Genomic DNA, 15,555 nt, shown 5'->3' with positions numbered 1-15,555 from the left:
ATAACACAGACCTCATGATGGGAACCACAAAAGAAATGTGATTTTGGAAAGCTGGTTTCCTTATTGCTACGAATTATAACCGTAGCCATAACCGTAGCCTCTGCTTTTTCGATATGTCCTTCGATATATATCGAAGGTATTTTGATATGTACTTCAATGTATCGAAGGTCTTTCAATATTATCGAAAAAGGTCCAAAATTGTACAGCAAGTTTGCCTCAAAAATCCTGTAATTTTCGATACATATCGAAAAGTATTCGATATGTATTGAAGATATAGCTACAGATTATAGCCGTAGCCATAACTGCAATCCGTAAAAGTCTATGCAAATTTTTTTTTATTTATTTTTTTTTTATTTATTTTTACAGGGAGAACTTTATTCTACCTACAATTTTCTCTAATACATATTTATATAGATACGTATATATAAGCATTTAAAATTTTTTTCTCTCTTTTTTTTTTCATTTCTTTCTTTATTCATTTAACAAGAATGTCTTCTAAACCAAAATTAGTTACTTGACGTACCCATATGATTTTAGGGTAGGAGAAGCTACTTTAGCCAACCAACCTGGTTATTTTTCAAGATTCCATCAGGTCGATGGTCAAAAATTAGCGAGGTAAACTAGAAATTGAGCGGCGCAAATTAGAAATTCAACGGGGCAAACTAGAAATTGAGTAGGACAAACATGAAATTCAACGGAGCAAACATTAAATTGAGCTGGGTAAACTAGAAATTGAGCGGGGCAAACATGAAATTGAGTGGGGCAAACTAGAAATTTAGTGGGGCAAACATGAAATTGAGCGGGGCAAACTAGAAATTGAGCAGGGCAAACATGAAATTGAGCGGGGCAAACTAGAAATTGAGCGGGGCAAACGTGAAATTAAGGAGGGCAAACATGAAATTCAGAGGGCAAACATGAAATTGAGTGGGGCAAACATGAGGTTTGTGCTAGGGATCGAGTGCATTTTATATAGGAGAGTGGCTATGGGAGAGAGTTTTGTGAGTCTTATCATGGAGTATGTGTTATATCCAGGTCGTACATCCATTTGGGGAGCTTGTCTTAAGGCTTGAGATGAAAAATAAGATAGATCTAACTATCAAGTGGACCACACTACAAAAACCAGTAGAGGATTGAACCTCTACTATTGAAACCCTTTTTGGGGTCACAGAAGTTTTGGATCAATATGAAATTTGTTTTTACTCTTCATTCAGGTGTTTGTGACCTTATGAAAAGATTGGATGTAAAATAAACATTACGGTGGGCCCTACAAATTGTTTAACGATGAAAATCATTATTGCTGCTACTATTTATGGTGTGGTCCTAATGATCTTTGGATATGATTCAGTTTTTAGATAATGCTTTAAAATAATCTAGATATAATAAATATATCACTATGTAGCTATGTAACTTTGATCTCCTTTGAACCGTTCATACAACTTGGAGATCGAGGAGCATCAGTGCTCCTCTTCCAACAACAAGTACCTACAGTAGCTGTGCACCAGCTAATCAACTTCCCTCTCCGGCACAACACACGATCATTTGAGGCGCTGACATGTTAAGAAAGCCTAACGGTGGATTAGGTACTGCCTCGCCAGTTCTGAGTTCCAGACAGACTAGTGCTCCTAGGCCTAACATGTTTATTTGCCATCTAACTGGTTCATAAGGTCTCTTAAACATTAATGAAGGGAAAACACAAATATATTTTATTTCCCACCGTTTGCACCGCTGAATTTCATATATTGCACCGCTGAATTTCATGTTTGCCCCACTCAATTTCTAGTTTGCCCCGCTGAATTTCATTTTTGCCTCGCTCAATTTCTAGTTTGCCCCGCTGAATTTCATGTTTGCCCCGCTGAATTTTCAGTTTACCCTGCTCAAATTCTAGCTTGCCCCACTGAATTTCTAATTTGCTCTGCTTAATTTCATGTTTGCCCTGCTGAATTTTCAGTTTGCCTTGCTCAATTTCTAGTTTGCCCCACTCAATTTCTAGTTTGCCCCGCTGAATTTCATGTTTGCCCCGCTGAATTTCTAGTTTGCCCCGCTGAATTTCATGTTTGCCCCACTCAATTTCATGTTTGCCCCACTGAAATTCATGTTTCCCCCGCTAAATTTTTAGTTTGCCCCGCTGAATTTCATGTTTGCCCCACTCAATTTCATGTTTGCCCTGCTGAATTTCTCGTTAGCCCCGCTGAATTTCATGTTTGCCCCACTAAATTTCTAGTTTGCCGCACTGAATTTCTAGTTTGCCCTGCTTAATTTCATGTTTACCCCGCTGAATTTTTAGTTTGCCCCGCTGAATTTCGTGTTTGCCCCGTTCAAATTCATGTTAGCTCCACTGAAATTCATGTTTGCCCCGCTGAATTTCTAGTTTGCCCCACTCAATTTCATGTTTGCCCCACTCAATTTCTCATTGGCCACGCTCAATTTTATGTTTGCCTCGCTCAATTTCTCATTGGCCACGCTCAATTTCATGTTTGCCCCGCTCAATTTCATGTTTGCCCTGTTGAATTTTCAGTTTGACCACTAAGTGATTGAAATTGACCACGGAATGAATGAAATGGATTTTCAACCATTGACCCAATGGAATCTTGAAAAATAACTAGGTTTATTGGCTAAATTAGCTTTTCCTATCCCAAAATCATATGTGGTACGTTAAGTAAATCATTTTAGTTTAGGATATATGCTTGTTGAATAAATAGAATGAGAAATGAATTAAAAGAGAGAAATTTCTTTTTTATGTGTTTATATATACATATTTATATAAATATGTTTTAGAGAAAAATGTAGGTAAAATAAAGTTCTTCATGTAAAAAAAAAATATATAGACTGCAATGGACTACCGTTATGACTACGGTTATAATCCATAGCAATAGGGAAAACTGCAGGATTTTTGAGGCAAACTCATTGGACAATTATCACTACGGTTATAATCCGTAGCTATAGAAGACACTGTAGCCATAAGCTCCTAGTCAATTTTCCTGCTGCTCTTTGTGGTGTGGTCTAGTTGATCTTTGGATATGAAATTTTTTTTTTTTTTTGATAATTCTCCGAAATGATCTCGAAATATGGATGAACGTCGTGTATATAATAAATACATAGCTGTGGGGCCATGTAACTTTGATCTCTTTTAAGCCGTTCGTACAACTCTCAGGTAGAGGAGCGTCAGCGCTCGTCTTCGCAGTGAAAAGGAGGGTTAGTTTCGTCGTCGTAGACGCTGTCCGCACGTGCTAGTCTAAGTTGGTAACTTAAGTTTGTATTCCTCCATAAAAACCGCTGGATAAAAGGTTTTGTCTACAGTGGTCATTTTCTCCCCAGGGCGTAATACGCACAGTTTGCTTTGGCGTGATACATTCTACATATAGGCGGGAAAAGCGTACGGTGGGTCCCAGGGAGAGGAAAACTTTGATACTCCGGCAGTGTGATGGATGATACTCAGGAACCGTATACCTGGAACACAAGCAATTCAAATCGAATATGCCAAATTGCAGTTCCAAGTTTAGGTGTATCATAAACCAAGAACTAAATTTACCATGGAATGGTGGACATTTAATCAACGGTTGAAATAACGATATCGAACGGTCTCTATTTTCAGGTAACAAGCTTCCACGAATCAGAGGCTATACTTGTTCGTACAAAATGATTCTACGGTTGAGGCTTGTTTGAAGTGGTTTCGATAATTTAAGCCGTTTAATTTGAGTTAAAATATGCCACGTGTATAATTTTTAAGTGCCTGCGTATCAGGCATCATACGCTGCCAGAGTATCAACCAACTGTAACATAGGATGCTAGGATGTTGGGACTCGGGACTTGTTTAGCGTCCTGAGAATCTCTTTCTTGTAATTGGGGACCATTGTGCAGAGATCCAGACCGTTAAAAACAAATGGGACCCACCCATGGTGGGGTTTTGTGGAAAATGTCACTGATTTTGTAAATGTGGCTCTTGAGTTTTGTCTTGCAAATGGATGGTTGAAAGAATTTTACCAAACCTCTCCCCATCATATATGATGAAAAACGTGGATTGAATGGACCCCACTTGAGAAACTACTCTGGTGGAGCGTGGAACAAGCAATCCGATCATCTCAGCCTCGAACACTCTTAGTGATAATACTACACACCTCTATCCACGAATAGGGAACATTTTTGAGTGCCTTTGGCGTGATCCGCCTTAAGCCCTCGTTGGGATGCATTCCCAGTGCATGCTAGTTGTAGCTATGTTGAGTTTGAAACGTGGTTTGGAGTTCGAAGCAGTTCAGCTACGCCTCTCACAGCAAATGAGACAAAGTTTCTTTCATCTTAAGTTAAATCCAGTTAATGAGCAAGGATTAGGAAACTTCATATCCCAATGATGTGCTCTTGTCCACGGTAGCCAGCTAGTTACTTCATTTTGTATTTCTGTGCTGAAGTCATAAAAATAATAATTAGACCTTTTAGTTTAAAATGACATTAGAATTTAATATTTTGAGAACTTAATTACTAATAAAGTAGGTAGTTGCGATCCTAAGTTTTAAGAGAAGAATTTATTAAGAAAGATGCTATTATTTTTAAAAGAGACGATTTAATTAAGCTGCTATTATTGATACTGCTAGTTTTTAGAATTTGTATTTTATTTTCAATTTCAATTTTGTAAACTAATTTTTAGATATTCATATTTTGTAGTCCTTTTAATAAGTTTTATTTTAAAATTTTTAAGTTTTTTACTTCTCCTTAATTTTAATTTTACTATAATATAGGACTTTTATAATTAAAAAATTTTAATTTTGCTATAATATAGGGCCTTCATAATTACAGGGCATTAGGCGATTGCTTCACCTGCCTAACCTTTGGGACTAAAGTAAAAACCTGCACTTTTTTCATTTGAAAATTTCAAATTGATTAATCAAGCTAATATTTGTGATTTTGCACAGATATATCAACAGGTGACTGAAAAATAAACATTACAGTGGGCCCCACCATGATGGGCCCCGTGAAGCTTTTGCATCAGCTACCTGGCTGGTGTTGGGATCACTAGCGAAACCGCGTCCAAAACGATTACCCTGTGGTACGCAAGAAGAGGCAAGCATCAGATCCCTGCTTTCATTTGCATGGAGCTTTTCAGAGGCATGAAATCTTTGCTTGCGTTTTGTGTTTACCCATCAGGCCTCAACAGTCATGGTTTCATATGCATGCATTTTTACATGCAATTTTTCTTTTAAACACTAACATCTCACTTCAATGGAAAATCCAATCCGAGGAAACGGTGGGCCATGACATGTAGATCACGTGGAAAAAAAATTGAAGAATTTAAATTATTATTTAAGCCACAAAAATGCAATGATCCAGACCGTATCTGTACATTTATTTCAACGGTGTAGGCTTCTTGATTAATGGATCATCTTCGTTTCTCCTCCAGATGATCTATTTGATGCAATTCACCTTTTGCACGGATCAGATGGTGCATATAAGCCACACTTTGGCGGGAAATAGCACGCTATTCATGAAAAGGACCATTGCCAAGCGCACACGCCTGGAATAAAAACTCATGTGCCACGAGCGCGATTGGCTGCGACCCCGAACCAATCCATTGGATATTATTGAAACAATACAAACTTAACATACACACTTAGACCTCCTCGTACGGACGACAAATTTCAGGACAAAAATACCCCTCCTTTTCACAGAAACGGATTGGCTACTCCGCGTGTCAACCGCCCATGGCAGATCGTCGTGGTCCATGGGCCTCACCATAATTTATGCTTTTCATCTATGCCGTCCATATATTTTTCCAGATCATTTTATGGTATGAGACAAAAAATGAGGTATATCCAAATCTTAAGTGTACCACATTACATGAAACAGGGTTGAATGAGCATCAACTATTAGAAATCCTCCCCCGTCTAAGTTGGGGCCCACTGTGATGTTTGTGAGAAATCCTCCCCGTATAAGTTCATTCATAGGGTCACAAAGACCTGGATGAAGAGGAAAAACAAATTTCATAATGATCCAAAACTTTTGTAACCCCTAAAAGGGTTTCAATGGTAGACGTTCAATTCCCCACTGCCTTTTACAATGTGGTCCACTTGATAGCTAGATCTGTCTTATTTTTCACCGCAAGCCTTAATACGAGTTCGCCAAATAGATGGATGGTTTGGATATAACACATACCTCATAATGGGACCCACAAAAATCGATGGGGATTACAATAGAAAAAGAAAATAAAATAAAATAAACGAAAACGAAGCCAGCGAGTTGGGGTCGACCGGGTCTCAGAGAACAAAAAAAAAATAAAAATGCAACCAGCGAGTTGGGGGCCTGGTCGACCGGGTCAGAGCTTGGCCTATCGCTACGGATTATAACCGTAGCCATAACTGTAGTGCTATGCACTTTTTTCTCTTTTTTATTTTTATTTTTATTATTTTTTATTTTTTACATGGAGAACATTTCCCCCCTTACATTTTCTATAATACATAATTATGTATATATATATATATATAAAAGTATATAAAAATATTTTTCTATCTTTTAATTCATTTCTTTGTCAATTTATTCAACAAGCATATCTCCTAAACTAGAATGATTTACTTAAGTTACCATATATGATTTTGAGGTAGGAGATGCTAATTTAGCCAACTAACCTAGTTATTTTCCAAGATTCCATCGGGTCAATGGTCGAAAATCTTATTTCATTCAGTTCGTGGTCAATTTCAATCACTTTGCGGTCGGGTTGGTTCGGGTTGGTGCTCAACCCTAACCCAACCCAAGGTTCCTATACCTAAACCTTGACCCAACCCAACCCAATCTTGGGTTGGGAATTCTCAACCCAAGCCCAACCCAAGAGGGCTCGACGGGTTGATTGGGTTGGTCGGGTGTATACGTGCTAATATTTTCGTTATTACATTAGTTTATTATATTTCAATATAAGACTTATTTTTTGTATCTATGATTTTATTAATTATATACGTGATTATTCATCATAAAGAACTTCATTTTTTTCTTTTAAAAACCAAGCTAAAATATGGGACTACTCCTTTAAAAAGTCATGTAGCATAGCACGCAATCTATTTTGGAGAGAGAAATCCGGCATATCTTGTTAGCGTGAGTCCTTGGAAATGACGTGGACAAATGAGACCCGACATCACTAGTGTACCTTCTACATAAACAATCCACACTCAATTATAATTTATAAGTAACTAATATATTGATCGGGTTCGAGTTGGGTCGGGCAACCTGAGACCTCAACCCAAGCCCAGCCTAAGTTTTATCGGGTTGGTGTTTGTATAGCCCAAGCTTGAGATCGGACCCGATATATCCTGCCCGAGCCCAACCCAATGTCGGGTCGGTCACGGTTCGGTCGGGTTGAACCTACCCAACTTTCAGCCGTACATGAAATTGAGCGGAAGAAATTAGAAAATCAGCGGGGCAAATTAGAAAATCAGCGGGGCAAACTAGAAAATCAGTGGGGCAAACTAGAAAATCAGTGGGGCAAACTAAGAAATCAGCGGGGCAAACTAGAAAATCAGCGGGGCAAACTAGGAAATCTGTGGGGCAAACATGAAATCAACGAGGCAAACTAGAAAATCAACGGGGCAAACAAAATCAGCAGGGCAAACTAAGAAATCAGTGAGGCAAACTAGAAAATCAGCTGGGCAAACTAGGAAATCGGTGGGGCAAACATGAAATTCAGCGGGGCAAACTAGACAATCAGCGGGGCAAACTTAACAGATAATTTTATAGCTTGAGCCGATAAATCTAAACGTATCCAATGTTTAAATGGACCACACTCATTTTCATGTTTGCCTCGCTCATTTTCATGTTTGCCCGGCTCCTTTTCATGCTTGCCCCGTTCTTTTTCATGTTTGCCCTGCTCATTTTTATGCTTATCCCGCTCATTTTCATGTTTGCCCCGCTCATTTTCATGTTTGCCCCCTTCTTTTCATGCTTGCCCCGATCTTTTTCATGTTTGCCCTGCACTTTTTCATGCTTGTCCTGCTCTTTTTCATGCTTGCCCCGTTCATAATTCAGTTTGTCCCATTGCTTTTCTAGTTTACCCCACTCATACTTAAGTTTGCCCCGCTGTTTTTCTAATTTGCCCCGCTCATAATTCAGTTTGTCCCGCTGTTTTTCTACTTTGTCCGCTCAGAATTCAGTTTTCTCCACTGTTTTTCTAATTTGCCCAGCTCATAATTCAGTTTCCTCCGCTATTTTTCTAGTTTGCCCCGATGTTTTTCTAGTTTGTCCTGCTCATAATTCAGTTTGCCCTGCTTATACTTAAGTTTGTCCCGCTGTTTTTCTAGTTTACCCCGCTCATATTTCAGTTTGCCCCGCTGTTTTTTAAGTTTGCCCCGCTCATATTTCAGTTTGTCCCACTGCTTTTCTAGTTTGCCTCTTTGTTTGGTACATTTACTGCGGTGGTAGACTCTTAGGAGTTTCAACACCCGGTCAAGCGTTCGAGTATCCGTAGGTGGTGAAATTCCACTAGTGTGAGTGTATGGGGATATGTGTTCATGTTTCCCCTACTAAATTTCATGTTTCCCTCGATCAAATTTCTAATTTGCCCCACTCAATGTTTTCTCAAAGTGATCGTTTTTTATATATCGCAATAGAGAATTCCATCGTTTATAGTTGAAAAGAAGAGTCAAAAGAGATTTTCCAATCCGATGGAATATTGGAAAATAACTAGGTTGGTTGGCTAAATTAGCTTCTCCTACCCCAAAATCATATGTGGTAAGTAAATCATTCTAATTTATGAGATATGCTTGTTAAATAAATAGACAAAGAAATGAATTAAAAGTTAGAAAAATATTTTTATATACTTGTATATACATATTTACATAATTATGTATTAGAGAAAAATGTAAGGGGGAAGAAGTTCTCCATGTAAAAAATAAAAATATAAAAAATAAATATAAAAAATGATATAAGACAAAAAATGAGACAAATCTAAAAAAATGAATTGACTACTCTCATTATGAGATAAGACAAAAAATTAGACAAATCTAAAAAAACAAGTGGGCAAGACAACAGACCCGGTCGACCGGGTCCCAACCCGGTCGAACCCAACTAGCTGATCCAGTTTATCAGGTCCCTGGACCAAGGTACCTATGGCTACGGATTCGCGGTACCTATGGCTACGGTTATAATCCGTAGCCATAGAGGCCGCTAAATCCGTAGCCATAGGCTGCCTTACTTAAAAACAAAACCAGCGAGTTGGGGTCGACCGGGTTGGGACTCGGTTGACCGGGTCAGAGCTTGGCCTATGGCTACGGATTATACACTTTTTCTCTTTTCTCTTTTTTATTTTATTTTTATTTTTTACATGGAGAACATTTTTCCCCTTACATTTTTCTATAATACATAATTATATAAATATGTATATATAAGTATATAAAAATATTTTTCTATCTTTTAATTCATTTCTTTGTCTATTTATTTAACAAGCATATCTCCTAAATTAGAATGATTTACTTAACTTACCACATAAGATTTTGGGGGTAGGAGTAGCTAATTTAGCCAACCAACCTAGTTATTTTCCAAGATTCCATCGGGTCGATGGTCGAAAATCCATTTCATTTAGTTTGTGGTCAATTTCCCTTGGGCAATGTTTGGCCCTAGTGATATGGCAACCCCCAAATACGGGTTGATTCAAATTGAATTTTGACGGCTCAGTCAATGTCTCAAACAATCATTACAGAATGGGAGATTTAGTCACAAATAGCTTGGAAGCCTATATTGCAGCATTTAGGAAGCACCTCAGTGTCTTTAGAATGGTGGTGGCAGAGGCCATGGGTCTTCTTATCTATCACAGACTGGTGATGAAATTGAAAATTCAGAACATTGAAATTGAAGAAGACTTCGAACCTTGTTAGGCTCTGTTTTGATGCAATCTCAAAAAGGGCTTTTGACGCCTAGCTGACGTTTTGAGTCAAACCTCTTCTCGTGATGTGCATTTGGATGCACTTTTGCAAACCCCATTTTATCCTGCCACTTGTCGAAATCGACGCCAAAAAAAACCCACTTGCCAAAAACCCATTGGATTGCTTTTGCGGGAAAACCTCTTTTGAAAGTTGCATCCAAACAGGCCTCAAGTTGAAACCTTCGTGGTTAAATACTCAGTTTTCATCATAGTGAATTCCCTGTTCGTTGAGAATATCAGTGGGGGATACTAGAAAATCAGCGGGGCAAACTACAAAATCAGCGGGGGAAACTGGAAAATCATCGGGGCAAACTAGAAAATCAGCGGGGCAAACTAGAAAATCAGCAAAGCAAACAGTGATTTTGATGGGGACATGTAACTAGGTATGAATCATATATATCTAGAGAATGTCATTGGAAATTCTTAATATGTTATTTTCTTTCCAACTAAAGGGCCGCAATCATTGGCAGATGAGATGACGAACAATGATTTTGATGGGGACATGTGCTGGGTGTCAAGAAATCGAGGGGTTCGTTTGTGAGATGGCTACCACTATACTCGGTTTGAATTGTAAAAGTATAAATATAAAACAGCGGGGCAAACTAGAAAATCAGCAGGCCAATCTCAAGCATTGAGTTCCATGTACATTGAATTTGATCGACGAGCATAGCGAGGCAAACGGAAAATATAGTGGGACAAAGTATAAAGTTCATTTCATCATCCACAAAAATTACAAAGTATGTTATACATCATAACTTACAATTCCGACGAATATGCAAACAATTTTCAAAGTATGCTATCCACCAAAATTACAAAGTATGCTATACATCAAACTAGAAAAACAGCGGGGCAAACTAGAGAAACAACGGGGCAAACTGAATTATGAGCGGGACAAACTAGAAAAACAGTGGGGCAAACTAGAAAAACAACGGGGCAAACTGAAATATGAGCGGGGTTTGTTGGGAATGCTGTTGTAACAGCTTGTGCAAGTGCAAAGGTGGTGGATTTGAATAAGGAGTCTTTGGGATTTTGTGTTGAGAAGGTGAAAGAAGCAATAGAGATGGTGACAGATGAGTATGTGAAATCAGTAGTGGATTGGTTAGAGGTTTATAGAGGGGTCCCTTCCATTTTAGATGAGAATTTTTATGTGTCAGCTTGGTGGAAGCTGCCCTTCCATGAGTTGGATTTTGGGTATGGGAGGCCCACCTATGGTGGCCCAGTTGTGAGTGGAATGGATGAGTTTGTGTTGTTGCTCTCTGATGGTATTGGGGTGAGGAGAGGTGGAGGTGACAATGTATGGATGGCCTTAGAACAAGAGAAGATAGAGAAATTCATGATGCATGTGTTCGAGATGTAGTCCTTTCCTTATATATTAGATGTTGGTATACACGTGAAATAGGTAGTGTCCTTATCATGTGTATGAGTTGTACTGTAGTGAAAAGAGTACAAACTATAGTGTTTGACTATCCACTTTGTTGGTGTCCTTGTACAATGGTTTGATTACAGTGGTCCACATCTTTGTACAGAATGCATAGTTTTTAATTTTCACAAGTGGGAGACATTTTTGGGTGATGCAGAACAATTCATTGGTCGGTTGACTTCCACTGAGGATGTATCAAGGCACAAAGCGACATATATTCACTATAAAAGAATAAAATTACAGGAGATAGAGATTACCCGATTCGAACAAGTCTTGAATCACCTAAGCTATAAGCTTGAAACCCTACGAACGAATTAGAAAGCTCTTGATACCCCATATTCTTGATTACACCCATATATATATGCATGGCATCTAGGTGAATCACAATCGAAATAGGAAATAAATCCCACACGATCGTTCGATGAAACATTCGATGACACTTCAATGGCATCGAACATCTTCGATGTTATCGAACTAACCAAAATGTTCTAGCGACTAAACATGTATTTTTCGGATTTTCTCGATGGGACTTTGATGTCATCGACGGTTCATCAATGGCATCAAACCTCTTTTGATAGCTTTGAGCAGGACACCAAAAGTGTCTAGTAACAAATCGTGAGATTTTCGTATTTTAGTCAGTATTGCACTAAAAAAGAAGAGAAAATTGGCTTTATTGTTACACACTGTTAGCATGGCGATTCATATGTAGGTGTAGCAATTATATATGACACAGGCAAATAGCAAAATTGTGTTTGCAAAAATGACGATTCATATGCTTGACCCGCTCATTTTCATGCTTGACCCACTCATTTTCATGCTTGCCCAGCTGATTTTCATGTTTGCCCCGCTGATTTTCTAGTTTGCCCCGCTCAGTTTCATGCTTGCCCCGCTCATTTTCTAGTTTGCCCCACTCATACTTCAGTTTGCCCCGCTGTTTTTCTAGTTTGTCCTGCTGTTTTTCTAGTTTGCCCCGCTCATATTTCAATTTGCCCCGCTCATACTTCAGTTTGCCCCGCTGTTTTTCTAGTTTGTCCTGCTGTTTTTCTAGTTTGCCCCGCTCATATTTCAATTTGCCCCGCTCATTTTCATGCTTGCCCCGCTAATTTTCATGGGTGATTTCGTCATGTATAAACCACATAGTTTCCTTGTTTGTATGAAACTTTTGTTTTGGAGTTTTTGGGGTCTGAATCTTTCTTTCTGCTCCCAATTGAAATAGGGTTTGAGAACACAAAAAATGACGCGTTCACAGCTTTTACTCGTAATCTTCATATGGTTAACTCTACTTGATAATCTCATAATCACTTTCATGACAAACTACATAAATCACGTGTTCCCCATTTTCTTTATTGCTTTCACATTTTTAATTAACCGTATGATTGTGAGTTCATAATGGTTTCCTACCTATTCAAATAAACATGAAAATCAAAGCCAACAGTAAAACTTGGAGAGGAATGATATGATCGTTGACAAGATAATATGAATAGTACTCTCGGGTCTTGAGTTTATTCAACTGTGATGCATGGTTTGGTGATCCAGGCCAGTCGTCTAATGGGTCGCACCATGAACTAAATTTTTCCCAAAATTTTCCCTGTAAGTAAATCATTCTAGTTTAGGATTCTTACTCTTACTCGGGTGGTAGACTCTTAGGAGTTTCAACACCCGGTCAAGCATTCGAGTATCCATACATGGTGAAATTCTACTAGTGTGAGTGCATGTGTAAAAGAAAAAAGAAAAAGAAAAAAAAACATTCTAATTTAGGAAATATGTTTGTTAAATAAATAGACAAAGAAATGAATTAAAAGATAGAAAAACATTTTTATATACTTATATATACATATTTATATAATTATGTATTAGAGAAAAATGTAAGGGAGAAAAAGTGCTTCATGTAAAAAATAAAAAAAAATAAAAATAAAAAAAAGAGAGAAAAAGGTGCATAGCATTACAGTTATGGCTAAGGTTATAATCCGTAGCCACAGCCTAGCTCTGACCCAGTTGACCAGCCTCAACCCGGTCGACCCCAACTCACTGGTCCCTTTTTTTTTTCCTTTCTTCCAGTTTTAATCCCCACCAATTTTTGTGGGTCCCATTATAATATATGTGTTATATCCAAACCGTCCATCTATTTGGAGAACTCGTATTAATGCTTGAGATGAAAAATAAGACAAATCTAGCTATCAAGTGGACCACACTGTAAATGGCAGTGGGTAATTGAACGTCTACCATTGAAACCCATTTAGGGGTTACAGAAGTTTTGGATCATTATGAAATTTGTTTTTCCTCTTCATCCAGGTCTTTGTGACCCTATGAATGAACTTAGATGGGGAGGATTTCTCACAAACATCACAGTGGGCCCCACCTGAGTTCCCATCGCCCAGACCGTCCGTCAGCGCTCGTCTCTGCACGCCAGCCAGAGGAAGGCAGGGGTATTTTTGTCCTCAAATTCGGTGGCCGTACGAGGAGGTCTAAATACGTATGTTAAGTTTGTATTGTTTCGTAAAAACCCATTGCCAAGCGCACACGCCTGGAATAAAAACTCATGTGCCACGAGCGCGATTGGCTGCGACTCCGAACCAGCTGTATAGGTGGGACCTGACCGTAGGGCCCATTTCGATAGATGCATTGCATATCCACGCCTTCCATATATTTTATCCGCTTATTTTAGGCATGTTGCCAAAAATAAAGCAGGTATAAATTTCAGGTGGACCACACCACATGAAACAGTGGTCATTGAACGCCCACCATTAAAAACTTCCCAGGTTCCACCATAACGTTTATTTGACCATCTAACTTATTGATAAGATAATACAGATCCGGATGAAAGGTAAAAAACAAACATCAGCTTGATCTAAAACGTTTATGGCCCAAAAAAGGCTTTTAATGGTCAATAACCACTGTTTCATGTGGTGTGGTCCAAATGAAATTTGCATCTACTTCAATCTTGGAATCGTGCGATGAAATAAGCTGGAAAAATAGATGAACGGTGTGGATATACAATGCATACATTGATGTGAGCCCTAGGTCAGCCTCCAACCCACGTTGCTGATTTGAGGTCGCAGCCAAGTCGTGCTCGGACACCCATGCGCAAGCATGGCACATGTGTGAGATCCAATCTACTAATCAGGTCGGTCCGACCTTTTAAATGTTTCCCAAAAACAAATCTGGACCACTCAACATGTGGGCCCCAAAATTGGAAACAGGTCAGGAAACTTTAGCTAAGTCTTCTCACAGCCGTACATTTGGTTCGCAAAATGTGGCCCACATGACCAGTGGATCAACCTGATTCTTGGATTAGAGCATCAGTAGGGTGCTTCCATTTTAACAGATGGATTGGATCTGTGACCTATCATGCCATGTGGCACACGTGTGGCGTGTACAAGAGCTTTATAGCACAATTTCCCACGGGCTTTGCTAAGCGCACGTACGGGTGCAGTGAAGCTCATGCACACGCCACAGAAGCCCCACTCCCAGCAAGGCACACAGTGCAAGATCCAATCCATCCATCAGGTTAGTGCAACCTTGTGAGAGATCCAATCCATCTATCATGTCAGTACGACCTTAATCTCATTGTCTAGCATGTGGGCCCCAATATCAGAAACAGTTCAATGGGCTAGAAAACTTCAGCCAAGTTTTAGAGCCGTACATTTGTTTTGCAAACGGGCCATATTACGCTGTTCAGATCATCCCATCAGTGTAGATTTTGCTTATAATCATTTACAGCGGGGCCCCATGATTTGGGGTGTATAAACCAAGATTATTGAATGTTTTGCCCTAATTATATTCGAGGTCCAATGTAGATTTCATGCAATAAGCTATATAAAATTGTACAGCCCTGCGTGGCCCAATAAAAAAGTGTCATATATGTTTATCATACTTAAGGTGATGGTTAAAAGGAAATCTTAATATGAATGAATGGTCTATAACATTTCAATTAAAGAGCATACTCTGTACTTGTTAAATGTAAATTTATTCTTTAAAGCAAAAGTTTTTTAAGATATAATACATTTGTTTTTTATATTTCATCAATGCACACTACATTTTTTTCATTAAGTCATGTCATTATTGTATATAATTTAAGACCAACATCTAACAAGCACACATGATGCTCTATGAGATGGATGATTACTATCATCAAGTTGGCTACCGTTACAATGGTCATGCTTCAATGATAAACACCATTTACATGACAGGACATCGCGCATGAAGGAGATGTGCCCAATCGTTCTAAATTATTTTCAAATCCTTG

At 38.7% G+C, this 15,555-nt stretch overlaps 1 protein-coding gene across 1 annotated transcript; it reads left to right on the top strand.

Moving 5' to 3' along the window:
* The first annotated feature begins 9,668 nt into the window (after positions 1 to 9,668).
* On the top strand, positions 9,669 to 11,246 carry LOC131254361 (acyltransferase GLAUCE-like). Its single transcript, XM_058255351.1, has 2 exons — positions 9,669 to 9,837; positions 10,870 to 11,246. Exons 1-2 carry the CDS (start codon positions 9,669 to 9,671, stop codon positions 11,244 to 11,246), a joined length of 546 nt encoding a protein of 181 aa, XP_058111334.1.
* The last annotated feature ends 4,309 nt before the right edge of the window (positions 11,247 to 15,555 follow it).

The sequence above is a fragment of the Magnolia sinica genome, chromosome 8 (assembly GCF_029962835.1).
Source record: "Magnolia sinica isolate HGM2019 chromosome 8, MsV1, whole genome shotgun sequence".
Taxonomy (NCBI): domain Eukaryota; kingdom Viridiplantae; phylum Streptophyta; class Magnoliopsida; order Magnoliales; family Magnoliaceae; genus Magnolia; species Magnolia sinica.
This window is presented reverse-complemented; position numbering and strand designations above follow the sequence as displayed.

Coding starts and splice junctions, on each gene's coding strand:
- LOC131254361 (XM_058255351.1), top strand. CDS start 9,669: ATGGGAGATTTAGTCACAAATAGCTTGGAAGCCTATATTGCAGCATTT. Junction 9,838..10,869: donor TGAAGAAGACTTCGAACCTT/GTTAGGCTCTGT, acceptor CTGTTGTAACAG/CTTGTGCAAGTGCAAAGGTG.